This window comes from Pantherophis guttatus, chromosome 1 (assembly GCF_059756535.1).
Source record: "Pantherophis guttatus breed Tessera chromosome 1, ASM5975653v1, whole genome shotgun sequence".
Lineage (NCBI taxonomy): Eukaryota > Metazoa > Chordata > Lepidosauria > Squamata > Colubridae > Pantherophis > Pantherophis guttatus.
In genome coordinates this window covers 67,527,840-67,553,762 of record NC_142063.1, presented here as the reverse complement: position 1 = coordinate 67,553,762, position 25,923 = coordinate 67,527,840, and the positions used below count along the sequence as shown (strand labels likewise).

The 25,923-nt window shown below is 39.2% G+C and overlaps 1 protein-coding gene across 5 annotated transcripts in view; it reads right to left on the bottom strand.

Annotated features, from left to right (window-relative positions):
* Nucleotides 1-25,923, bottom strand: part of BAHD1 (bromo adjacent homology domain containing 1) — a 74,512-nt gene that overhangs the window by 4,993 nt on the left and 43,596 nt on the right. For all 5 annotated transcript variants that reach the window (XM_034417861.3, XM_034417860.3, XM_060687467.2 and 2 more), the window contains exons 3-5: nt 13,605-13,966; nt 8,028-8,187; nt 2,074-2,150 (exon numbers count right to left, since the gene is read on the bottom strand). In XM_034417861.3, the coding sequence (XP_034273752.2) occupies nt 2,074-2,150; nt 8,028-8,187; nt 13,605-13,966 (599 nt within the window). The remainder of the gene's footprint in view (nt 1-2,073; nt 2,151-8,027; nt 8,188-13,604; nt 13,967-25,923) is intronic.

The window sequence follows — 25,923 nt, the reverse complement described above, 5'->3', positions numbered from 1 at the left end:
TCTGTGGTGTGTTAAAGTATATATCTTATTTTTACATGCTCTTCAGTTTACATCTTTAAGCCCAGTTCTACCAAGAAGTAGGTCGATTGTACTAGGAGACCAACATGTGATGATTTGAACATTAATGGTTACATTTTCAAGTCACATATAAAGCATTCAGAGTGTGGGTTTTTCGTTTACCTTCTGGAGTGTAATCTTCTGAGCTCATATACTAAGTGAGGCAAACTTTTCATCGCCGAGATGCACATTTTAATCAAAGAATATATTTACTGCCTGAGGGCCCCAGGGATTAGGCTACTAGTGTGGGGTCTAATGTTTTATTAACAGGGGTGGTTTAAAAGCAAAAAAGAAATGTTAAGGCTACCGAAGGCAATATTAGTCTCTGTTTTTTAAAAATGAGATACTGCACTAAGTGTCCAATTAGCTGACTTCTATGTTATAACATAGCAATAATGAACATATTTGTTTATTTAGTAAATGTATATCCTGCTTTTACTTCAGGAGCTATAGGCAGCATCAAAGCATTCCTTCTTCTAATTTTCTTCTCATAAGAACTATCCTGAGGTAAATTGATCTGAGAAATAACAATTGGCCCAAAGCTACCTAGTGAACTTTCACATCCGGGGTAGATTTGAACCCTGAACCTGGATCTCTCTGGTCCTATCCCAGCACTTAATAGCACATCAGGTTTTTTGAAGTTTAAATGCATACATTTAATGACTAATAATTTCTACCTCACCTTAGTTCCTTAGATGTAGGGAAAAGGAGGTGGATGCCAGTACCGGTACTTATTCACATTAATTTATGAGAGAATTTACAACAACCTATCAATACATTAAGTTATGTAACTGTTATACCAGGCATTTCATGTGTGCATGAAAAAACAGCACTTTAAACAGCACTTCTTTGAGGAAGCTAAAAAAGAAATGTAATTGAAATAGATTATATATTAGCATTTATATTTTTTATGAAATGTAAAGTATCTAGCTAAAATGGAAGTCTGCCAGTTCAGAAATATGCATAGACATTTCACAGCCTTCAACTGCCTATTCATTCGCTTATATAATTTGACCAGAAGAAGACTTCATTTTCAAGTAACTCTTATATTTTAATTTCTGGGATCAACCTGACAACACTTCAAATCAATTATGGCCTTTTCTTCAAAGTTCTCACTCCCTCAAAGCTCAATTTTAAACTAAAAGGCAACAGCATTTATATTTTCACTGGGTTAGTCTAGAAATTTTAGATCTGAAAGCATCAAAGCTGGTTGGATCATCCTATCAGGGGGTCATTGTATTTGGAATTACAGTTAATAATAGAAATAGCTAGTTGGGGAGAGAGGAAGAGGTGATTTTTTTTTTTGTTGCTACTGAAGTCTTAACAGAGAAAAAGAACATATAGATGGACCAAAATTACCATAATGATAGAGAACCTCTGCATTTATTGTACTATAAAACACTAATCTGGGAAAGTAGCACTATAACAATATGCTGTAGGTTTTAGCAGGGGGGAAAAAAATCCAGCCTTTAAAGATAACCTTGCAGTTTCAAAAGCGAATGCTTTCATAGTTTTTCGTGTCTTAAAGTGAAGGAAAGCCAAGTTTAAAATATGAACAAGAACTATTCTGTAACAAATTCACAGAGATAAAAGGACACTTTCAGCGTAATTTAGGATTGTTTATAAAATTATGAATGTTTGGGGTGAGGTAATGGAAAGTCTTTAAATGTCTTGCCACTCAAATTACTTCTCGACTTATTCCAGAGGGCAGCTATGTTAGTTTGGTACAGCAAAAACACCCAAGGCAATAAATGTGTTAGTCTTTAATGTAGTCTTTGCTACTTTTTCCGGCTTATGAAACAGTGGAAATGTTCCCATATCTAGAAAGAAGTGGCCCAACTGTAAATAAACACTAAGTATTTGTTAAAGCAGGAACATAAAATGATCCTCCTTTTCTTTGCAAATAAGCGATTAAAGAAGGATTAGAAACATCAGAACCATCACATCAAGCAGTCTTTGCTGACTCGTTTTAATGTCCTGGACTTCCATTCCTGATCATCATGGCCAAATACTCACCTGATGCATGCTAGAATTACGGCCTCCCTGAGTGTGCTCTGGTCTATAATACCACAGGAGGCTCATCATCAATTCCCCTAGAAAGAAATGAAGTAGTTTTTCTTTTTTAAATACTCTAACACACAAGCATGAAGTAGAACATAAAGACTTACCTCTAATAGTGCTCACTAATGCATTCATACATATAGCAAATGCCTCCATGCATAACCAACACTAGTAGCTAGTGAGAGCTGCAGAAGATGTTTTTAGTGGGAATTTCTCACCTATCTCAGTTTCCCCAGATTGAAGAAGAACAAAACAGGAAAAAAGTGCAGTCTACTTGAGCAAAGATGGTGTGCGGGTTGTATAAGCAAACTATTATTCTCATAGTTCCTTGTGCAATACACATTTGAGTAATTGAACAAAAGATGGATCATTTGCCCTCAATGAAGTTCCAATTCTAATATCAAGATAATGATGTTTAATGAAGGCCACACAGTCCACAACTTCTTGCTGTTTCATATGGAATCTAACTCCCCAAGCTCAGAGCATGAGAAAAAGGTTCAGAATAGTTGCCCATCCTCCCATTTCTACTGAGGGAATAGCTCTTGGAGCGTCAAACAGGACAGTGAGGGCTACATGCAGTTTTTACATTTCTATGATATAGAAAGCTACAATTACAATTACAATTTTGCAAAATACAGAAGTGAGAGAATAAGAAATGTTCCAGAACAAGACTTAGTATACCATTGGTTGGCCAGGAGGCAAAGGCTATATAAGAAGACTTGCTGGACCATGACATGGCAAAGAGGCTTTTTTCCCCCTTTGATCAAATGTAGCAGAGTTATAACTGTCACTCATTTGGAAAATCATTTGCACTGACACTGGGAAACTCTTCATGGGCTCCTCACATCACAGAAGCATTTGAGAGGAAGGGTAAAAGGAAGCAGCACAACCAGCATAGTTGCCCGAAGTCTGACTGATGTCTGCAAGCAAAGGGATTACTCAAAGGGATTGTGTTTGCTTGAACGGCAAAAAGAAATTAGCTTGGAAAAAAAAGGCTGATGTGAGTTTTGTGATTTTTTTTTAACAAAATTCTTTGTTAAATCAGAAACAGAATTGATCAATACTCAAGGAATGAGGAGTGCAAGCTGAGGTAACCGATAACAACTTTAAAGTTAAGAAGCTATAGAACTGTTCTTTGAGTTTTGCAATCAAACAGGAAAAGACAAGAGATGAATGATGAAATGGTGATTTAACAGAGTAAGAGGCGATGAGATCATTGATAAAAGGAGAGAACACCAAGCAAGAAATGATCACTTTTATATGGTAGGCAAAACGGTTAGCTAAATACATATGTACAAAATATAAGGAAAGTTTACCTGACTTCACAAAAAAGGAGAATTTAAATATACACTTTGATGGACACTGAAATGTTCCAATTGCCAAAATACAAGTAGAAAAAGAAGCCTCTTTATTAGTATAAGCACTGTTCGGTCAGGTTGTGAGACATAGTCCTTACTTGGAAAGAGAACTGCAAAAAACCCATGCTGCTATCTGAAGGGTTGTTGGGTTAATTCCCTTCCTTGTCATGTGTTAGGAGAACTATTTATTGTGGGATGGTTAGGCAATGTCTTGTGGATTAAACACTGATATCCTAGATTAGTTGCAACATGAATGAGGAACGAATTCTTCATTTTTGTTGATATACAAAAACAGCTGGTCCACCTGACTCCAAAACATAGGACTGAACTTTGTACATAACTGAAGAATGCCAAAAATTCTAAATGATTAACATAAGAGGAGCAAACAGGTGACACCCATATTCATTAATTAGGAAGCTTTTGCAGTGGGTAATTCAACTAGGATGGGGATGTCAGTTGTGAATCCTCCAGGAAGATTCAACCCTACACAAGAATGAAGTGTAAGCTGCACAGGTGACAAAGTCAGCTTTTCAGATGATGATTGTGGGAGTTATAACTGAGAACAGTTAAATACAGAAAGCTTTGTGGACTAAATCCTGAAATAGAAACTGCCATAATCCACAAGTCACGGTATTTATTGAGCCAGCTGGGGAAGGCTTACAGCATTTTTCCAGAGTATTCTGGTCAGTGTGAATCTAGAATTGCCCCTATGAAGGGAAACGATACAGCAGAATGCAAATAAGACATCTCAAAGCCTGAACGATGGAGAAGATGAAGGGTTCTATGGATCTGTTTTCAAAGATGGATTAAAAAGAGCAACAATTGTCTCTGACAGGTATATTTGGATAATCAGAAGACAGAGATGAGTAATCATGGAATACCTTAGAAACTAAAGAAAAGAACATCTACTAAATGATATTTCCTGTGTTGTAACGTTTGAAATGGGAGAACAGGCATGTTGTAAATCAATTAATACAAACCAATTTTAATAAAGGCAGGAGGTTTTGAAGAATCATTATCTACATTTTTCTATCACATTGAAGTGCTTCAGTTTCTTAAATCCATCTCTTTTATCATCTCTAAAGAAACTATTGAACTAAAAGCTTTGAAGACTAGAATATATGTGGCTGACTTTACTGCAAACTTCTGGAAGATCTCAAGAACCTTAACATGAAGAATAAGGGAGAATGACAAACAAATCCTTAAAAAGATTGTGCTACATACTCAAATTATAATAAGAACCCAGGAATCTGATGTAACAGCCTCTCCTTTAATATACTAGATTTAGTAAGCCTGAGATTTGAGAAGCATCTATAATAACAGAATTTGGTATCAAGTGTTTTTTTTTTTTTAATTTGATTTATATGCCGCCCTTCTCCGGAGACTCAGGGCGGCTTACAATGTGCTCAGCAATAGCCTTCATCCTTTTGTATATTTATACAAAGTCAGCTTATTGCCCCCACAACTGGGTCCTCAATTTACCTACCTTAGAAAGGATGGAAGACTGAGTCAACCTTGAGCCTTGGTGAGATTCGAACCTGCAGTAATTGCAGGCAGCTGGTCTTAATAACCAGCTTAATAACAGGGTGCCTTAGACCACTGTACTACCAAGGCTCTTGTTAGATAGTATTAATACCCTTAAATTTCATGCATGTTCTCAAGGTAATTTGTAATTCAGGAAATAGATGCTATGGAGTCAGGAGATAAATGAAAGAGTGAAATAGGTAGTCTGATTATGTGGAAAAGTGTCAAAGTGATAATGCTCAGAATCTGAATGAACATATGCAGGCAAAGTTTGAAGGTATCAGTGGTGATGTCCAATGGGGCAGATTGGTAGAATTCACATTGAAATCTGGTCCTTAAATGATGCCACTGGAAAGATAACAATGCCAGGAAGAAAAATAGAGAAACAGGATCTATATTAGTTTATATAAAGATCCTTCAACAGAGGAGCCGTAATAGGAAGAGTTGAGGAAGTTCCTGGCAACTCTTAGTAAGAACAGGATGACCTGGACTGAGAAGAACATGATTTCTTGGCAACTTGTCTGGACTGTTGAATCTCTGTGTTAGAAAATCATTCAGGTTCTATCAAACCTGAAGGCAAGGAGAGAGCTATGGCAAATGAATCCTCTCAAGTGATGCAGTTGAATGAGGCCCAAAAGAGGACACATTTGATATAGTATCACAAGAGGGACTTTGTACTGAAGACTATTTTTTAACCAGGAAGATCACCGGACAAACGACTGGAATGGGAAATTCAGTAACGTGCTTGAAATAGTAAAAAAATAATATGAGATCAGCACACAGGTTGAGTCTGAACCCATAAAAGTGGTTAGCACTGAAGATCAAATTGGAGCTATTGATTCTGAAGTGACTGGCATAGTTTCCACTGTCATTATCTCTGAAGCCCAAACAGATATGAGAATGACCTTCTCCCGTAAACAGAGCCTCACACTTGAGCAAATGGTGTTTTTCAAGCTTATTTAACAACCAAGACAGCTTTCTATGACATGAGGCTCTCTTAGTCTTAGCAGACAGAAAGAATGGTTGTTGATAGGGAGCAATTTGCTAGCCTAGTTTTTGAAGTGTGCCTTTGCCCCACATCTTCAGAGGATTCCTTCAAAACCTTACCTCAGTGAAAGATGCAGGGGAGCAAGCAAAAATAGTAAAACAACATCTGAATCACTAAGCACATTTTTGAGAAGGGAAGAATCCAGATGATGCTAAAGTGTCAGAAGGAAACTAATGGAAGCAATGGAGAACATTCTCAGATGTGGACTGGATGTTAAGCTTCCAAAGAAACCATCTGCAGTTCTAGAAATTTCCATTACTGACTCTCTGAAGACTCATCACCCAATGTGTGAGATGCACAAAGAAGAGAGATCATGCCACCTCAATCCATAGAAATGTCAGCCTGCTTTGCAATTGAAAGAGATGTTAATGTGAACTGAGTGCCCCATGCAAACCTTCTAATTTTCTTTTGCCCCTAGCTTTACTAGGCATGTTTGCATTTTTAAAATATGTGGAAATAATTCTGAGAATCTATAAACATCGTGAACTAATTCAAATTCAGCACCACAAACTGCCTGCTTGTGTTGCATGTTAACAGTACACTCCCTTCCCCCACATCCTCAGTTATGGAGAGATGCAAGTATAGTCTAACTGGCTTCAATGAAAGCATTTTGAAAATGGCCCATCTACTTTCATCAATAATACAATTGATGGAGATCCCTAACCACTAAACCAATGGGGAAGGAACAACCTATACCCCCCCCCCCCCAATATTTTTATTTCTTATTTCCAATTCTCTGGCAGCATGATGACAAACTATAAAGAACATTAGCCTAATTAGAGGTTCAAAGCATTCTGGCTGTGGAAATATTTTCTGGGAGTTGATGTTAACCTGGCAAAATCAGTGCAATGGCTTCCAGGGTGTACGTCCCTAATTATTAGAACCAATATCTAAAGTTTCTTAGGAAATAAAGTAAGCTGAAAAGCTTCAGAAAGATTCCACTTTGGAGTATTTTTTTGGGGTGTGTGTGATGTATGGGTGACTACTGACCAACCGGATGTAATTATCTGTTGTAAGAGACATAGGCAGTTTTGCCCATACAAAACCTAATTCAGGGACAGAGTTGTTTACTCTTGTCTTCATTTCAGAGCAGAAGCCTCTGAATGCCTTTAATTTTAGTAATAAGGCACCTATTTGCCAACTTAAAAAAAGAGCTGCACTGATTTTGGCAAGTTGACATCAGGAACAGCAGCTCCCGCAAAATATTTCCACAGCAGGAATATCTTGAAACTCTAATTAGGCTAACATCATCTGTAGTCTGTCATCTAGGAAACAGAAGATAACTTGATTTCTTTTTACTTGATTATTTAGTAATATTAAACAAAGGCCACGATGCCATAGAAAAGAAAATAAGAAATAAATATAATTTTGGGATATAGGCTGTTCCTTTCCCATTGGGCTAATGATTAGGGATCACCATCAATTATATTCTCCCAAAGATGCTTTTTAAAAAGGCAACTGGACTTTGTTTTTCCTTGAAGACGTTTTGCTTCTCATCCAAGAAGCTCAGTCAGAACTCAGATGAGATGCAGACATCATCAAGGAAAAAAGTTGCCTTTTGAAAAAGCACCTTTGGGACAATCATGACCTGGATGGCTGAGAATGTCTATAGGCATCAACTGTCTTATTAAAGTGAATGAAATAAAGCTCCACAGGTTACCAACTGGACTTCCAGGTTAATTTAATTTCTTATCTTGGATCTTCCTGACCTGACCCAAGCTTGCAAGTATTACCATCATGGATACAGATAGGTTGCCTGAATCATTTATATGCCTTTTATATTCTAGGGATTTCTGTCACACTGGGCCTTTGGTAGACAGGTACACAGGGAATGATATGCAGAACGACTGTCAGACAGACACACACACACACACACCCACACACACCACTCCCAATTCCACAAATGTTTTGTAAACAAGTACATTATTACACAGCTAACATCCATCATATAATTAACCATTATGTTTTGTGCTCAATACCTGTTTTGGGGTCTTCCCACAGGGCAGATATCTTAGCCACATAAGGCATCGATTTCTTCCGTGGCCCTGATTTCAGAAGGACTGTATCCCGAACCCGAATGATTTCTCCATCTCTTTCCACGGCCTGGTAGCTCTTACGAACAGCTGGTTCTGGCTCATTCTACAAATATTGACAAGAGAGAGCGCCAAGAAAAGGAGTGAGTCTGCAAAAACAATACTGAGAAACAGACACCAGCAGCCTCCACTAATCCACCTACGCCAAGTAGACAGCTTCCTGCCAAAAAAGGGTGTCTTTATTGCTAAAGAGCCCGTGGAGAAGACGGATCATACAAAACAGCAGGATGCTTCTCTCTTCCCAGCGGGTTAATTTCAGAAGCAAAACATGCTGCTCAAATGAAAGGTAACGATTACTAAAGCTGAGAAGAAGAAATATTCAAGTCACCTTACTTAGTTCAGATTCATTTTAAGGACCAAGGCCGGACAAAAGGGGAGCTTCTTCATGCCTGGCTCTGTGGGAGACTGTAGGGCTAATACCCCATTAATCCATTTTAACCTGTCTGGTGTAGAAATCATTATTGTGTGACCACTGATACTGAACTGCTCTTGGCTGCAAAGAGTTAAACGATTGAAGGACCATGCCTGCTACACTTTTAAATCCTTATTTGCTGGTTCCCAAGATGTGCATTGAAAATAAGTTTTGCCATGTGAGAACTGTTGCCAGATATTTGTTCTACTAGAGCCAGTATGGTTAGTGGTTAAGGTACAAGGCTAGAAACCAGGGGACTTTTGAGTTCTAATTCAACCTTGGGCACCTAGCCAGCTGGGTGACTTTGGGTGAGTCACTTTCTCTCAGCCTTAAGGAAGAAAGATAAATCACTTCTGAAAAACCTTGTCAAGAAAATGCAGGGACTGGTCCAGGCAGTCTTCGAGAATTGAGTGAAGGGGAAAAAAAATTAGTCAGCTATAAGCACTGTAACCAAACATCTATGTGTGGACATATGTGGATAATCCTACATAATGAAATCTTTTTGTGCTATTACATTTCTTTGCCCACACACATAATAAAGATCTATACAAAATGTGTGTTATAGTTAGAAGTTTCAAAATAGAAAAATTGATACCAACTCTAGCTATAGTATGTACATAAATGCACACTTTTATATAGATTTGTCCATAGATAACAGTTCTCCTTCTCTCACTGCTATTGTACATTTCTAATATGTTCCATGTGTTACCAGAAAAAGTATGTTGCACCATATTTCCTGTGCTTTTAGAATTCCTCTGAAAATAAGTTTTCAGAATGTTTACAATGGTGTGGCTACAAAATAAAAAGGAATTGCCGAAAGAAATCTGTGAGAAATAAGTTACCAATCTTGATATTCAAAGTAATAAGATCTGGAATAAAAATGATGCTCAAAGAAAGAATCAAATTCGGGGGGGGGGGAGAGGGAGAGAGAGAGGTGCTGGACAGGCATTGGTATGAAACACTGATATGAGATGCGCTCCCCATCACCACCACTAAAGTTCTAGCGACCAATGCCATTTCTGTCCCATGATCAAGTATGAATCCTGATGGTAAGATTTCATCTAGAAATCTCTTGTTGCTAATTTCCCACCACATGTTTGAAGAAGGAAAGAGATTAGAAACAAGGCAAGAATTGTCCAAATGGGAGACAATGTACTACCTCCCTTTTTTAAAGGCAGGTGGCATTATGCCTGCCCCAAGATGATCTCTTGGAGCTAGCTGCTTACATCTCCCCATGCAACCCAAACAAGCCAGAAAGGACATGCAGGAGGCAGATTTAGTATTTCAGGGGATTCAATCTACTTCCTTGGTTGGACTCCACAAGATCAAATGTTTTCTAAGTAGCAACACCAAGCAATGTCTCACTCTCTGAAATGGACTCTCTCCATTGGCATCCAAACCAGAGCAGACAGAGGTTACTTTATCTGCAAGGAAATTTTCTCATTTATGCGGGATATTTGCAGGGAGTTTGTTTTACCCATCCTCTCCTAAAAGATTCTGGGTCACTCTGAACTTAGTTGCTAGATAGAATCAATGGACACAATAACTGCAGAGGAGAACTTTGCTGTTTGTATTGCCACTAAAGGGGTCTCAAAACATGAGCTCTTACCAAAGTTTGGTTGTGGTTTCTGGTTTTTGGCCACAATCAAACATTTTTTTCAGTCATTTCATTTCACTCAACTCTTCAGAAAATCAAGATATTGCCTGGGACAGTGACTGGACAAAAGTTTCATGGGAGTAGACTCATTTATTACTCTGGCTAGATCCGTGCATTTATCTATTATGTCATGAATGGGTGTAGTTTTATTCTGCACAGATCTAGCATTTACTGATAGATGCTGGAAATAAAGTTGCCCAAGAAGCCAGCCATATATCTACAGGATTATAACTTGTAAAAAGTGGCCATGAGTGCCAAAGGCAAATATAAATGAGAAAATCTGAACTGAGAAAAGATTGCAAGGGCTGAATTTCAGAAGAAAAAAGCATAAATAGAAAGCACATTTGAGTACAAGTAGTCTTCCACCTATATCCGAACCAACAAATGGGCCTCGGAGTTCTTCCTTTCCAAGCACTGCCATGGTCATGTGACTGAGATTTGGTCACTTGGCAACCGATTTGCACTTACAATCAGTTGCAGCACCTCATGATCACCATTTGTAACCTTCCTTGCTGCTTCCCAAGAAAGGCAATGCAGATTCCAGTGGAAAGGTTGCTGTGTCTTCCCCAGCCATGCACCCTTCCCCCCCAGCCCCATTGCACTGACATTTATTTATTTATTAAACTTATTTATTTGCTCCCCACAACTCGTATTGAAAGGTCTCTGGATGGCTTACAGTATTAAAACATTAAAATCCTGACGGATAAATATTTCTAAAACAATAAAAATGAAATCATAGTTAAAATAAAATTAAACGATGGGGAGGGAAGGAAAAGGGTACCCGGTGGTGTGTGTGTGTGTGTGTGTGTGTGTGTGTAGGATTGCCTCTTAATCTATCAACCACCTCCAGTGTGATGCTCCCGCATTGGGGCTCCAAGCCTTCTGGCAGAGCCAGAAGAGCCAGGAACTCAAGGATAAAAGCAAAATTAAGTAGTACAAAATCTGGGAACAATTTTATGATTGGATAGATAACAAGAGGGTAGGCAAGACAAATGCATAGTGTTAGAACAAAAATATAGATGTTATTATAGATAAAGATATGTTTAAGAGATAAATAAATATGCAGAAATAAGGGAAAAAGTATTACTATCATATCATATTATGCTTAAATAGTGAACAAAGCTTAAGAACTATATGTCTATATGAGTACTAATATTACTGTAAAGTGACGGAAGATGTATGGAACCAGTGATGTCATATCTATGTCCAATGGTTTTTTAAATTTTGTATTACTAATAAAAAACTTTTTATAAAAAAACAAACAAACAAATGCTGTCCTAAATCAAGGACTACCTCTAAGTGATTTTATAGAATACCTTGTTCTGTAGAGCAGGGGTCCACAACCTCTGCTCCGTGGACCAGCACTGGGCCGTGGCATGCCAGAAGCTGGGTCGCACAAAGAAGTGAAGCCCCATCTGTGGGATGCTGGCAGCGTGCGAAACCACGCCTCCTCCGGTCCATGGAAATACCTCTCTCCACAGAACTGGTCCCTGATGCCCAAAAGAATGGAGGCTGCTGCTGCACGGTTTTACAGTAGAGAAGCACTTGCCTCCAATTGCAGATTACAGAACTCCATTAAAGTCCATCAAATGATCAATTATTTAGGGGATTGCAACTAATTGACTCATATGCCATTTTGAAGTGTTTACAGAATTTGAATATACAGTAACTCCAATGTCATATTTGGTGGTAACATGGGTGAATATTAGTGGTGCAGTTTTAGAATCTGTCTTGCAGATTTTTTTTTTTTTTTTGTAAAGATATAGTTGTGGACAATCATCAAACCTTAGTAAATTTTTAAACAGGAATTCTACCTTCTTAGGGTTCAGCTTTTTAAAAACATTTTTTCATCCCACCTTTATTATTTTTATAATAATATACATTTATAAAGTATTTATAATTTACAGATATTTATATTTGTATAGTATATTTCTATACCTGTATTTCTATAATTATATTTATAAATTAGTATAAATTTATAATATTAGGAATTTATAATAACCCTGAAACTGACATGCATACAGAATGACTTGCTGTTCGGAAATATCTCTGCCATTAATGAGGCCCAACATTGGGCTAGAACTATATACTTTTTTAATTAAAGATTTTAAATCTTTTTAAATTTAAATTAATAATTTCCCCCTTTCTAATTCCTGCATTTTTGACCTGAGAGACAAGATTATTTTTATAAATAGGCAACTATCATACCTAATACTCCTTCCTCCTCTTAATTTTGTTACAACAACCCAGTTGGCCCGAGAGAGAATCACTCGCTTTAAGCCACCCAGCTGGTTTTCATGCCTAAAATGGGATTAGAATTCAGTCTCCTGGTTTGTAGCCTGATGCCTTAACCACTAGACCAGTGATGGCTAACCTTTTTGCCGTTGCGTGCCAAAAGCAGGGGGAGCATGGGGGGTCGCGAGCATGCGTGCCCACACCCATAATTCAATGCACCCCGCCCCCCACGCATATATACGTGATCCCCCCGCGCTCCCCCCGCTTTTGGCACGGTGGCCCCAGTAGGCCCGTTTTTTGCCCTCCCCAGGCTCCAGAGGTTTTCTTGGAGCCTGTGGAGGACGAAAACAGCCTTCCCATCTCCCCCCACCCCCGGAGGCCCTCTGGAGGCTGGAAATGGCATGTTTCCCGACTTCCAGTGGGACCGGAAGGCCCGAAAATCAGGCGGCTGGAGCGCTCTTGCACGCTGGAGCTAGGCTAGGGCAACACTTGCGTGCCCACAGATATGGCTCTGCATGCCACAGGTGGCACGCGTGCCATAGGTTCACCATCACAGCACTAGACCAAACTGGCTTCCAATATTAGGACAGTTATTTTATTGCCTAAAGAGAGATGGCTGATGTTTGAAGACTTTGCTGTGAACAGCACTGAAAGAGATACAGTACTTCCTTAACAAGTATAATATATTTCATTTCAGCACCTAATATTTATTTCTCCTATACAAACGTGCATATGTATAAATATAATCTATAGATTTCCAGTTTAACTTAGTTTTTAACAAATCTATTATTTTTCTGATTTTTTTTTTAAAAAGGTCATTTAAATATTTTCTAGGAAAGTCTTCTAATATATTTTTCAGACAAATTATACTTTAAAAATTATCAGAGCAAGACTGTTAAGTCAAAGACAAGCTATGACTAGCCTCTTTGCCTTGCTGTCTTTGCTGAGAAATTGCTACAAGGCATTCTGCTCCTGTCCCAAATAGCTAAGATTTAGATTGCAATGATTACAATAAAGGTAAGATTCTTTTCTTCCTACACCAAAAGGCAATAAAACATTCTGTCACAAGCAATCCTGATGTAACCTAAATTGTTTTTCTTCTTTACTATAAAACTGCTTCTTTATTTATATACAGAAAAGTCATTTGCAGAATGCTTACCACAACATAGACAGCCTTCTCAGATGCCGCTCCAATGGGTATCCAGCCATTTGTGGCTCTCCTCCGGTTGATCCGTTGCTGCTTTGGATGCAAGTGACTTCCGACTGTTTTGCTGTCGGATACGTGCAAGCAGCTAGTGGTATTCCGGAGGCCAGATTTAGAGCCGCTGGGTGGCTTGGAGCTCTGCGGGCATTCACGGGCCATAGTCTGGGGCTCTGAGTTTGGCGTTTGTAAGTGAGGAACAGGTTCTGCAGCTGGTGGCACACTGGGTACTGGACATCCTGAGAGAGGATGGGCAGGTGAAACGGGATGTCCTGCCACTGGGATTGTGAGGCTCAGCTGGTCCAGGGACTTGCAGCTATCTACAAGATAAGCAAGAGGTGAACAACTAATACAAGTTTTGCTTTTCAGACCAAGATTCAACCTTTACAATTTCTGCAATAATTCCCAAGAGGAACATTGAAAAGCACAATTTAACTACAACCATATTATAGCCAGAACTCAAGTCTCACATTTGAGAATTACCAGAACAGACATCAAAGTGATCTACTGGCCATATGAATATGTAGTATTTTTGTCAGTTGGCTTCCATCATAATTAACTTAGCATTCTTAGTATACAAAATGTATGACATCTATATCTATATTAAATTATCAAATCTTATTTTCAGTCTTGAGAATCAAAACATCATTTTCCTTGAATATCTCCTCCACAAAATAAAAATCTGCAGTTCTAGTGCTACACCTGATGAATAGGAGAAAGAAAAACAATGCAGAAGCAGTTTCATTTAAACTTCCTAGGTATTATACTTATCAAAAGTATCCGATACTCACCTCCCTAATACTTTTTAATAGTTTCTACCCATGAGTCCCAGAGGGAGCTATTATCCCATATTTCAGTATCTGAGGAAAAAAATGCTTTCCATTTCCATATCTTCCCCCTCACAAAAAGTTTGGAACTTGGAGCAAATAAATTTGTTTGAAAATGTCTTTTTCGGATTTTCAATCATTTATAAAATCCATGTTTTTGAAATACAAATCACTAGGGATGTGTAAAATGTTCTATATTCAAATCATTTTGAAATACTCGCTCTTAAATTCCAAGCATCAAAACAAGGTGTTTCAAAACACCTCAAAAGGATTAAAATACCTTGTTTCAAAAGCAAAATAAATGATTTTTAACTTGAAAGAACGGATTCAAAATGGAATGTTTCAAATGGAAATATTTTACACACTATAAATCATGCCATCAATTCCTGCCACACTAGCAAAATGGAATGACCACGTTTCTGTTTAATCAACAGTGGGATAAATCTTTTATTTTTTTCCTGACAATATGCATGAATGCAAGAATAATTATCAAATAGTTTCAGTATCTCAAGAAAAATTAGAGCACGGGAATAATGGAATTGGGAATCAAAATAGTTCAATACGGCTGTGCAGAGATCTGGATTTAAATGGGGAAAAGGTGACTTAGATGTCCATGAGGACACATTCCTACGTATTGTACCTGCTTAAAATAACAAAACTTGTTTTTCCTGGGCTCATGCAACTCAGGAAGAGACAAATTATCCTAAGGAAATGCCAACAGGTGAGCCATGCATCTCCATGTATGCTCTCTGTCACCTTTTTCTTTCAAATCTAGATCACTCCACAGCTCTATGTGGAAGTAGCTCCTGATGCAGTGCTAATATGAAGGATATCTTCACATAAACAGTTAAACATGCTTGACATCGGTCATGATTTTCAAGAACACAGAATGTGGCCTGAAGTATGCAAACTTTATAAAATACGTTTTGAATAAGAGTCATCATCTTAATGTAAAGATTCTGAATTGCAGGAATGAGTACAGATAGAAAGTGGCTTACGCCTGACCAATTCCACAAGAAGCATCCTTCACCCTGATGAGTGAAACATTTTTACATGAGCAGAGGTATTACTACCCATAAAAATCAATAATGCCTCGTGTAGCCCCTAGAAAGCAAGAAAGTTCATTGACATGCAAGCTGTGATAAAAACAAGCCTCTGCTGAAATCTCGACAACTATTTTAAAAAAAGAATATTGCCATTGATCTTGATCTAAAGAACGTAGCATGATTGAGATGTTCTCAAAGCATACATAGTATCTCAAGCAGGGAATGGTCTATGGAGAACTGAGAGATACTATTTATTTCAGAAAAGGGATGTTTCATATATCTCAAATAAGGATGAAGGGAAAATAGCTTCAGTCTGTATTTTTTAGATGAACCTACCCAATCTGCACTTCTCAAACCTTCAAGTGAATTTGAATTTGTCTGCAGAGCAAAACACACTGTGAAAAAATACCAGAATAACAGAGTTGGAAGGGACCTTGCAGATCCTTCTACTCCAATCCCATGCTCAGGCAGGAAACTCTATATGCTTGCAAAAAAGTAGGAGACAGAACAGGCAGTCCTCCTCTTATGTCAGGGGTGTCAAACTCAAGGCCTGGAGCTGGATCTGGCCCGTGGGGTACTTAGATATGGCCCGCGGGGCCACCCTGGAAACAGAAAGGACCGGCCCGCAGTGCTTCTGCCAGCGAAAACGGGCTTCCGAGCTCCGTTTTCGGCTACCACGGCCTCCCGAGCTCCATTTTCACTGGCAGAGGGTTGCAGGAGGCTGTGGCAGCCAAAAACAGAGCTCGGGAGCCCGTTTTTATTGGCTCAGGCACCCACAGGTGTCCCGGACAGGAGTGACATTGAACTGGCCATGCCCATCCTGGCCATGCCCACCATTTCTGTTGCTGAGTAAGTCTGTTAACTGAGTTGCACCCCATTGTACGATCTTTTTTGCCACAGTTAAGTGAATCACTGCAGATATTAAGTGAACCATGCGGTCCATAAAAAAATCTGGTTTCTGCCACTGACTTTGCTTATTTGGAAGCCAACTGCGAAGATTACAAATGGTGATCACATGACCCTGGGATAGAGCAACTGTCATAAATACATGCCAGTTGCCAAGCATCTGAATTTTGATCATGTGACCATGGGGATGCTACAATGATCATGTGTGAAAACTAAATCATTTTTTTCAGTGTTACTGTAGCTTTGAACAGTCACTAAACAAATGGTTTTAAGTCACAGACTACCTGTATTTGGGACAAGGTGTAATATCATGGAAAAAGTGCTTGTGAAAAATATACAAATGTTATAACTTCAAACTGGTTTGTTGCCTGAAGGACCCCATAACTCAGGGAAAGAAAATGAAGAAATAATTTTCTGCTTGTGATCCAACAAAGATGGAATTTCTCTAGCTACTGTTTTGTTTTGTTTTGTTATTTATTTATTTTTAAAATTTAATTTTACTTTAGTTTAGTTTACCTTCACTTTACCTTTATTTTATGCTGTCCATCTTCCCTATAAAGTGACCGTTTACTAGTCACAGAAAGCTGGAAGCAGTGCACAAATTACTCTACTACCACTTGAACCTTTAGTGTTCAAAGAATGATACCAGTCTTCATGTAGCAAGTTCGTCTTTTTTCTAGGGAAAGCATTCACTGATTAGGCTACAAACATGCTTCTGCATTATTCAGAATATTAAACACGATCTCAGTTCTGAATACTTAGCTATAGCCAACTAAGTAAAACTGTTTTAATTTTACAAATGAATTATATAGCTATTAACTCTTCAGTGCAAGACAGGATTTTGGGAAATCAATAATTCCGCAGATAAAAAAAAAAAGTTTAGTCACACAGTCTTTATCCATATGCTTCTCTTTGAATGGCAGTATCCTTCTTGCAAAACGAGTAAGTCATAATACCCATTTTTCCCACAGTCCTAGTTTAAATATTGCTTTGATCTACCTAAAATCCTCCAGCAGTTTAATTGAATTAGTTATCCCTTCCTGCAATCTTAAAATTGTTCTCACAGCATGGTTGCACACAGCCAGAAAATGATGTCCACAGAGGCACCTGCCATTCTGAGAAGAAGAAATTATACCTCTTTTATCAACTAATTGTCTAAATAACCGCTATTAGAATTATATAGTCCTGTAGCTTTTGAACTAGAGATACTGGTATGGAATTTTCCAACACAGCAAATAAGAGAAGTGTTTTAAATAGTCTGAATTAGAATTCTATACACAAGCAACAAAAGAAGTAAAATACACATCACTGGAACCCACTTATGCAAACACCAGAAGTGTTCTTTTTGAATCAGATTACATATTAAATTGGCTCTACAGAAGCCAGTCTATTGTTCTCTATGGCACAGTAGGCTCTTCTCTAACTCCTTCCTTAGCCTTTCTACCTAATGCCTTCACTCTACAAATGGATAGCACCTTTTCAGACACTTTTGAGCTGAGGCACGCTTGCATTTAACTTTAAATTAGTTAACTGCACAAATACAATTACTCAACATGCATTTATTAACTCTCTCCCCTTAAAACCTATAATTTGGCAATAATTTTTGGATGGACTATAGGTATTTTAATAGTTTATTCCAAGACTGAGATTTAGAAAATGGTTATTCAAACCACCAATTCACAAGTTTTTCTGTTATCAGTGAGAAGATCTGCCTCCCCGTGGGATCACAGGAAGGCTATACAAAATAAAGTAAAAAGGTCAGTAGCCTAATAAATTTGGGATAATTAGGTTCTAAATGGGAAACAGTTCAGTTGCTGAAATGTTTGTAATTCTAACCCAGGGGTCCTCAAACTTTTTAAACAGGAGGCCAATTCACAGTCCCTCAAACTGTTGGGGGGCTGGATCGGCTGGGAGGGCGTGACTAGGTAGTCATGTGACTAGGTGGGCGTGCCTAGGTCATGTGACTGGGTGGGCCAATTTAACAGTCCATTGAACAATGCACATAAATTAAATTTTAATCTGTTTTGCTCCTGGGGATGTTTTATTTGCTTTTGTTTGCATGTTGCTCTTTTGGTTGCCTTTTCTTTTTACTAGATCGTTTTTTCAGTTGTTTAGGAGTCTAGTGGTCTACTTCAGGAAACTCAGTTTTGCTGCAATTCTTCTCAGCCCCAAGAAGCTTGAGAAATCTCTTTCTGTCTCTTTTTGTCTCTCTCTCTTTCTCTCTTTCCTTCTCTCTCTCTCCCTCTCCCTCTGTTTGTCTCTTTCTTTGTCTCTCTCCCTCTCCCTCTCTCTGTCTCTCTCCCTTTCTCTCTCCTCTCTCTGTCTTTCTCTCTCCCCCCTCTTTTTCTCTTTCATTCTTTCTGTCTGTCTCTCTTTCTGTCTCTTTGTCTCTCTCTCTCTCCCCCTCTTTCTCTTTCATTTTCTTTCTCTCTTTCTCTGTCTCTCTTTGTCTCTCTCCCTTTCTCTCTCTCCTTCTCTCCCCCTCTTTCTCTTTCATTCTTTCTTTCCCTCTCTTTCCTTCTCTCCCTCCCTCCCTCCTCTTTCTGTCTCTCACTCCCTCTCTTTTCTCTCCCTCTCTCTATCTCTCTCCCCCCCCTCTATCTTGTGGAGGCAGTGAAGGTGAAAAATGGGCCATATTTGCCTGTTTTTTTGCTTTTTCACACACACACACACACACACACACACACCCCTCCACAAGCATTTTGCAGGCTAAAATCAGGCAAAAATGGCTCCTTTTTTGGCTAAAAACGGGCCATTTTTGCCTGGTTTTTTGCCTCCTTTCATTCCCCCCCACCTCCACAAGCATTTTGCAGGCTAAAACCAGACAAAAATGGCTCGTTTTTTGGCCAAAAATGGGCCATTTTTGCCTGTTTTTTGCCTCTTCTAACCCCCCCCTCCACAAGCATTCTGCAGGCTAAAATTGTTGAGCTTACCTTTTGGTTCCAGCAAGTCCTGCACTCTGCTGAAGGGTGGGTTGGGTGATGTGGGCGGGGCAACTTTGTGGTGCTCTGCGGGCCAGATTAATTGGTTCAGTGGGCTGCATGTGGCCTGCGGGCCGTAGTTTGAGGACCCATGTTCTATCCCTTTCACCTCAGTAAGTTTAGCTAAAGAGGACTCTAGGACAAGGGTTCTCAATCCCTGGTCCGTGGACTGGCACCGGTCTGTGGCATGCCAGAAACCGGATCGCAGAAACAAGTGAAGCCCCATCCACGGGATCCAGGCAGCATGCAAAACCACACCCCCTCCGGTCTTCAGAAAAACCTCTCTCCATGGAACCAGTCCCTGGTACCCAAAAGCGGGGGGGGGGGCACTGCTCTAGGAGAACTGTACGGTAGTTGGTATTACTTTTGATTTAGGCAGCTCTCAAAGAAGCTGACAAGGTGTGCAATATGCATCCCTAGAACTACAGCTGCTAAGTCCCTGCTTTAATTGGAGATGCTGAAAATGACACTTGGCTGTGAATTGCACATGCAAATTACATGCTTACCTCTCAAACTATGTCTCTCACTCACACAGCAGAGGAAGGAAGGACTCACATATATTGAGTCAATATAAAACATATAAGCTGTACAAATAAATTGAAAAATAAACTGAAATCTTTTAGGCAAAAAAATAAAAAATAAAAAACTAGAATAATGTGGTTGCCTAGATGTTCATGCCCTTTTATAAGCAGGGATGTGGCTGTGCTCAAAATCAACCAAATACATTCAAACTGATGTTAAATAGTAGTCAGTACGCACTTGCCATCCATGAAAGTGATTCTGATGACTCCATATAAAATTCAGCTGTTCTAGTAGGATTTTTCTGATACCCAGTTGCCTCTTACAGCAACAGTCATGGTCAGCAAAGAGCTTATAAAGCATCAAAGTTTGGAAGGTATCAGTCAGGAAAGGGTACAAAACAATTTCCAAGGTACTGGATATACCATGGAATACAGAGAAGACAGCCATCAACAAGTAGAGATAATATGGAATATAGTGACATTACCAACAGCTGGGTGTTCCTCCAAAATTGATGAAAAAACATGAAGAAAACAGGTCCCATAGGCTGCCATAAAGCCTACGTAAACATTAAAGGAGCTGCAGGAATTTCTGGCAAGTACTGGTTGTGTACTACATGTGACAGCAATTTCTTGTATTCTTCATATGTCTGGGGCAGAATGGCAGGATAGAAGCCATTTCTTACAAAGAAAAACATCCAAGACTAGCTACATTTTACAAAAACTTACCATATTTTTCGGAGTATAAAATGCACCTTTCCCCCCCCCCCCAAAAGAGGCTGAAAATTTGGATGCGTCTTATACTCCAAGTGTAGCTTTTTTGCAGCTTTTTTTCAGCCCTAACGAGGCGCTAGCGAGTGAAGCAATCTCCATACTTTGCTCCGACTCTCAGCTGTTCTTTAGCTTTTTTCAGCCCTAAATAGGCGCTAGCCGAGTGAAGTGATCTCCTCCCCCCCTTCCCCGCTTTGCCTGCTTTTCTCATTGCTGCTTCCTCTCAGCTGTGCCTTAGAAGCTGTTTTTTTATCCCCAAGCAGGGGATAAAAAACCAGCAGACTAAGGATGCTAGCCAGATGAATACCTGGTAGGTAGATTTCCCCCCCTATTTTCCTCTCCAAAAACTAAGCTGCGTCTTATACTCTGGTGCATCTTATACTCTGAAAAATACGGTACATCAAATTTAACAAAAGCATATGGGAAAATGTGTCATGCTCTGATGAGACCAAGGTGAAGCATGGTATGAAACTTGGCTTGGGGCTGCATTTCTTCAGCTGAAACTGGACTTTTGTCAAGGTGGAGGAAATTATGAACAATTCCAAAAATCAATCAATTTTGGAGCAAAATTCTTCTAAACTGAAGACGATGAAGAGGAATTTCATCTTTTAACACAACAATAACCCAAAGCATACCTCCAAATCAACAAGAAAGGCTTCATCTGAAGATCAAAATTTTGGAATGGACCAGCCCGAGCCCGGACCTTAATCAGTGGGGTGACCTGAAGAGAGCTGGGCACAACACAACCTGACAGATTTGGAGTGATTTTGCAAGCAAGAGTGGGCAAAGATTCCCAAGGCAGGATATGCCATGCTGATAGGCTCTAACTCCAAAAGACTGAATGTTCTATTGCATTCATAAAATCAAAAAGCGCTTCAACAAAATTTTACTTTAAGGGTGTGCACACTTATGCAACCATGTTATTGTACATTTTATTGTTCCTTTTCCCCTTAAAGATTTCAGTTTGTTTTCTAATTGAATTGTACAGCTTATATGTAACCTTTTTGCCATTGTGTGCCAAAAGCAGCGGGAGCGCAAGGAGTTAGCGTGCGCGTGCCCACACCCATAATGCAATGCACCCCGCACCCCCCTGCGCATACACACGCGACCCCGTTCTCCCCCACTTTTGGCACATGATGGCACGGTGAGCCCGGTAGGCCCATTTTTCGACCCCCAGGTTCCAGAGGCTTTCTTGGAGCCTGTGGAGGGTGAAAACGGCCTTCCCCACTCCCCCGGAGGCCCTCCGGAGGCCAGAAATGGCTTGTTTGCCAACTTCCGGTGGGACCGGAAGGCCCGGTTTTTTGCTCTCCCCAGGCTCCAGAGTCTTTCTAGGAGCCTGGGGAGGGCGAAAACGGCCTTCCCCACCCCCTGGAGGCCGGAAACGGATTTAACTTGCTCTAATTTTTTTTACATCTCAAAAACCTGGCATTCTAACAGTGGTGTGCAGACTTTTTATATCCTCTGTATAAACAGTGAATATAAATCAATGAAGTATAAAGTAATAATTAAAACAGTTTTTAAGATTTTATAAATATTTGAAAATTTGCCTTTGGGGAAAATGGTATCATTAGTTGTCATTTATGGCTTCTATAGTGATTCAATGGTCAGCAATTCAATGATCCACTTGGCAGACTTTAATAGTTACTTTTTGGATCTTTAGAGTATATAATACAATCATAGAGAATCTGCTTTGCATAGGAAAGGACACTAGTTCCAGCATTTTACTTACAGTTGACAGACTCCTTTCTGAACCTGTGGAGACCCACTACTAGTCAAGTAGTCCATAGCTAGATAAGATTAATAGTTTGGCTGAGGATAAGATAACTTATTTTTCTTAGTTTAAAGCTGGGAATATAAATGTTTATGATTCTTCCAAGCAACTGAAAAACAAGCACTTTTGATGATGATTTTACTCATCATCACCAGTCTTGTATTTGGTTGAAATTTACTTTCTTGGTGGGGAAGGATGATAGGGCAGGAAAGTTAGAATATTGTTATTTTTAAATGATTTTTTTTTATGATATGAGAGAAAACAATTCTAATGTAGTTTGGGAGGGTTATGAACTTTTTTTTTAAAAAAAGTAAACAAGCTTTTTTGGGGGTGGGGGAGTAAAATTGGAATCATCTCAATGCTGAAAGTATTATACTTAGAGGTGTTTGAAAGTTGTAGCTAAGTTATATTCAAGTTTGGGAGGGGGATGTTTTTGAATCAGTCCTGGTGACTGCCTAGATGAGTTCCTGCAGGTTTTTTTTTTTTTTGCAAGAGTTTTGGAAATGATTTGCCACTGTTGTCTTTGTAGGGCTGTGAGTTACTGTTGTCTTTGTAGGGCTGCGAGCTGACTTCATGCCTAAAGCAGGACTAAATTGCCCAGCTTCTAGTTCGGTGCCTTAACCATTACGCGGAACTGGCACTTATATTTATTATAAATAAATGTTTTCATATATATATAAAAAATAGTACTGAATAAGAAGTGGAAGGAATTGATTTCAGAAATGTACAAGAATATAAAAGGACATTCTGTAAAAGGTGTGTGTAAAAGGAATTTAATTGCTCAACCAACAGCAATTCCAGCTGAAGGCAGAGCAGGCCTGCTGAGAAGACCACAGTACAGGGAGCCAAGAGGAACAAATGGATACAACAGCACTGGAGCCCTTTACTTTATTTGATACTGAAGATAAAACCTTCCTCGTGTTGAACTCAACTCTCAGTGACTACATGAAGACATTCATGATGATTTTATGGTAACATATGGAGCTGGTTTGCCTTTGTCTTCTTAAACTTTAAAAGTTTAATATACTGAGATTAGAGACTGGTGATCTTTTATTCAAGAACTAACAAGATCAGAACCTGGTTAGTTTTCTCAGAATCTACCAAGATATGACCAAGATATGGCCATCTGCTCTAGTTATTAATATGCAACATTGGATTCTATTCCAAAGAGCTTAGACATCACTTGTTCTAGTTCTGAGGTTGCCTAACTACAGCACTAAGAGATGCCTCAAAATCTGCTTTTAAACTGAAGGGACCCAGAGGGATATCTATGCAATCTAAAAATAATATAATCCCTATATTTGAAAAAGCATCTACTAACTTTCTCCAACCTAATGTCCTCTTGGTCTGCTGGACTTCAACTTCAGTGACCCATGTGAATTCTGAAATTTGAAGAATAAGCTCCTTGGAGGGTAGCAATTTGGCACAGCTGGGTTAGGGTCTTTAACCAGAATCCTTAGATCCCAGCCAATCTGTCAGTAAGATTTGAAAATGATTACTTGCCTAGCAAACTGTGAACAGGAGCACCAGAAAGAGAAGTATTTAAAGAAGTTTTCTTCTTTTTTCATTTACATTAAGTATGTGTGGGTAGATGGGCTAGTAGCATCTGTGTATTTATTTTTAAGGCCTCTTCGTCATTCTTTCCTGTTTCTCCTTTTTTATAAACAAGCAATTTGCTTTTTAGAACAAGAAAAAAGAGAATATAGGCTACTATGTTCACATGCATAATCTTAAATCATGATTTGCATAATAAAAATCAGGGTGGATAAAAATCAATGATTTTTTTTAAAAAATCAAAAAAAATCAGATTTTTTTTATTTAAATCGGATTTTTTTTTATTTTTATCGAATTTATTTTAATAAAAAACTTTTGGGGTAAAAATCTGTCGTAAGATAGTTTTCTATTTAAGATACATAAATAATTTAGTTTATTCAGCATGAAATGGAGCTTAGTTATGTAGCATGAGGCTGTATATTCTGCAACACTGGGACTATCGGTGAGTCAACAGTGGGTCAAAGGAGTAGCAGAGATGACAGTTGCTCTTTAAAAATTATGATTTAAATCGAGTTGATTTAAATCAAGCCTTTTTACTAGTGATTTAAATCATGATTTAAATTGTGATTTAAATCAACTCGATTTAAATCAAACCCACCCTGATAAAAATCCTAGGTCAGTAATGACAACCCTTTTTTTTACTCAGGTGCCGAAAGCGAGCGCTGACATCCATAATGCAATGCCCCCCACAGCCCCCTGCGCATGCATGCATGATCTCTGTGCTCCCCCACCTCACAGCATGTGCGCGTGATCCCCCCGCTCCCACTCCTCCTGCCCATGTCCCCCCGTGGGGGTGCATGTGCGCGCAATCCCCGTTTTGGTGCTAGCAGGCCTCCCTGAAGCCTCCTAGCACCAAAACCGGGGCACAGAGGGGGCGCTGCACTCCACCCCATCCCCCACACATGCGCACATGACCCCCCCATCCAGTGTGCATGCGCACGTGCCTCCTGGCAGGGACCCAAAAATCAGCTGGCTGGTGGGAAGCGCACAGGCAGAGATGGCTCCACGTGCCACCTATGGCACGCGTGCCATAGGTTCACCATCATGGTCCTAGGTCCTTTGGAAGGATTTGATAGGTAGACACACACGCAGAAAAATCAAATCCAGCCTAAACGTCTGGTTGACAGTGTGACCAACCATAATAATAAAGCCAGCATCACTACTGAACCATTTACTTTCCCAAATCAGCCATCCTCTGTTCTGCCTTCTCCTCAGAAAGAACAAAATTCTCAACTGGAAAACAAAAAGAACTTAAATGAGGAATAACTAAGCATCTAGGACAGCACAAAAATAACAGAATAAGCTTGTCAGCATTAAAAGCTGTTACAAAAAAATAGCTTAGGCAACTATTCAAAGATGTCAATACTGTAGTATCAAATATAAGCACCAGCCCACTGCAAAACACAAACCAATTGATGTACAGCAGAGCTGCAGTTATAAGACCTTAGCTGCAAAATCAATAAGTAAGGGGGAAAAAAAGCCAAACAGTGCATCACCAAAACAGAAGACCAGGCTAGAAAATAATAAGCTAAGATCATATGCAAATGAGCAAGAAAAATCAAGAATTGGTCAGCACCAGGTGAAGATGAACTGCATAGTTTTGGGTTGAAACGTTTAACTGGTTTGCCACCCACTCATCACCAAACAATTTAACAACATACTGCAATGAAGTATTGCACCAAAATGAAGATTGGTTAACATCTGACTAAACCTACCTGATAATGAAAGATCCAACAAACGGCCAGCACCAGGCAAACTACAGGCTATTTACCTGCTTACTGATAATTTTCAAATTGCTAACTGGTATGGTAGCTGATGCAATCCAAACAGCCCCTAATGGACGGTGCCAGAAAGGAAACTGCCTGAACAGCCGAGGGACAAAAGTTCAGCTCCTAATTGACAA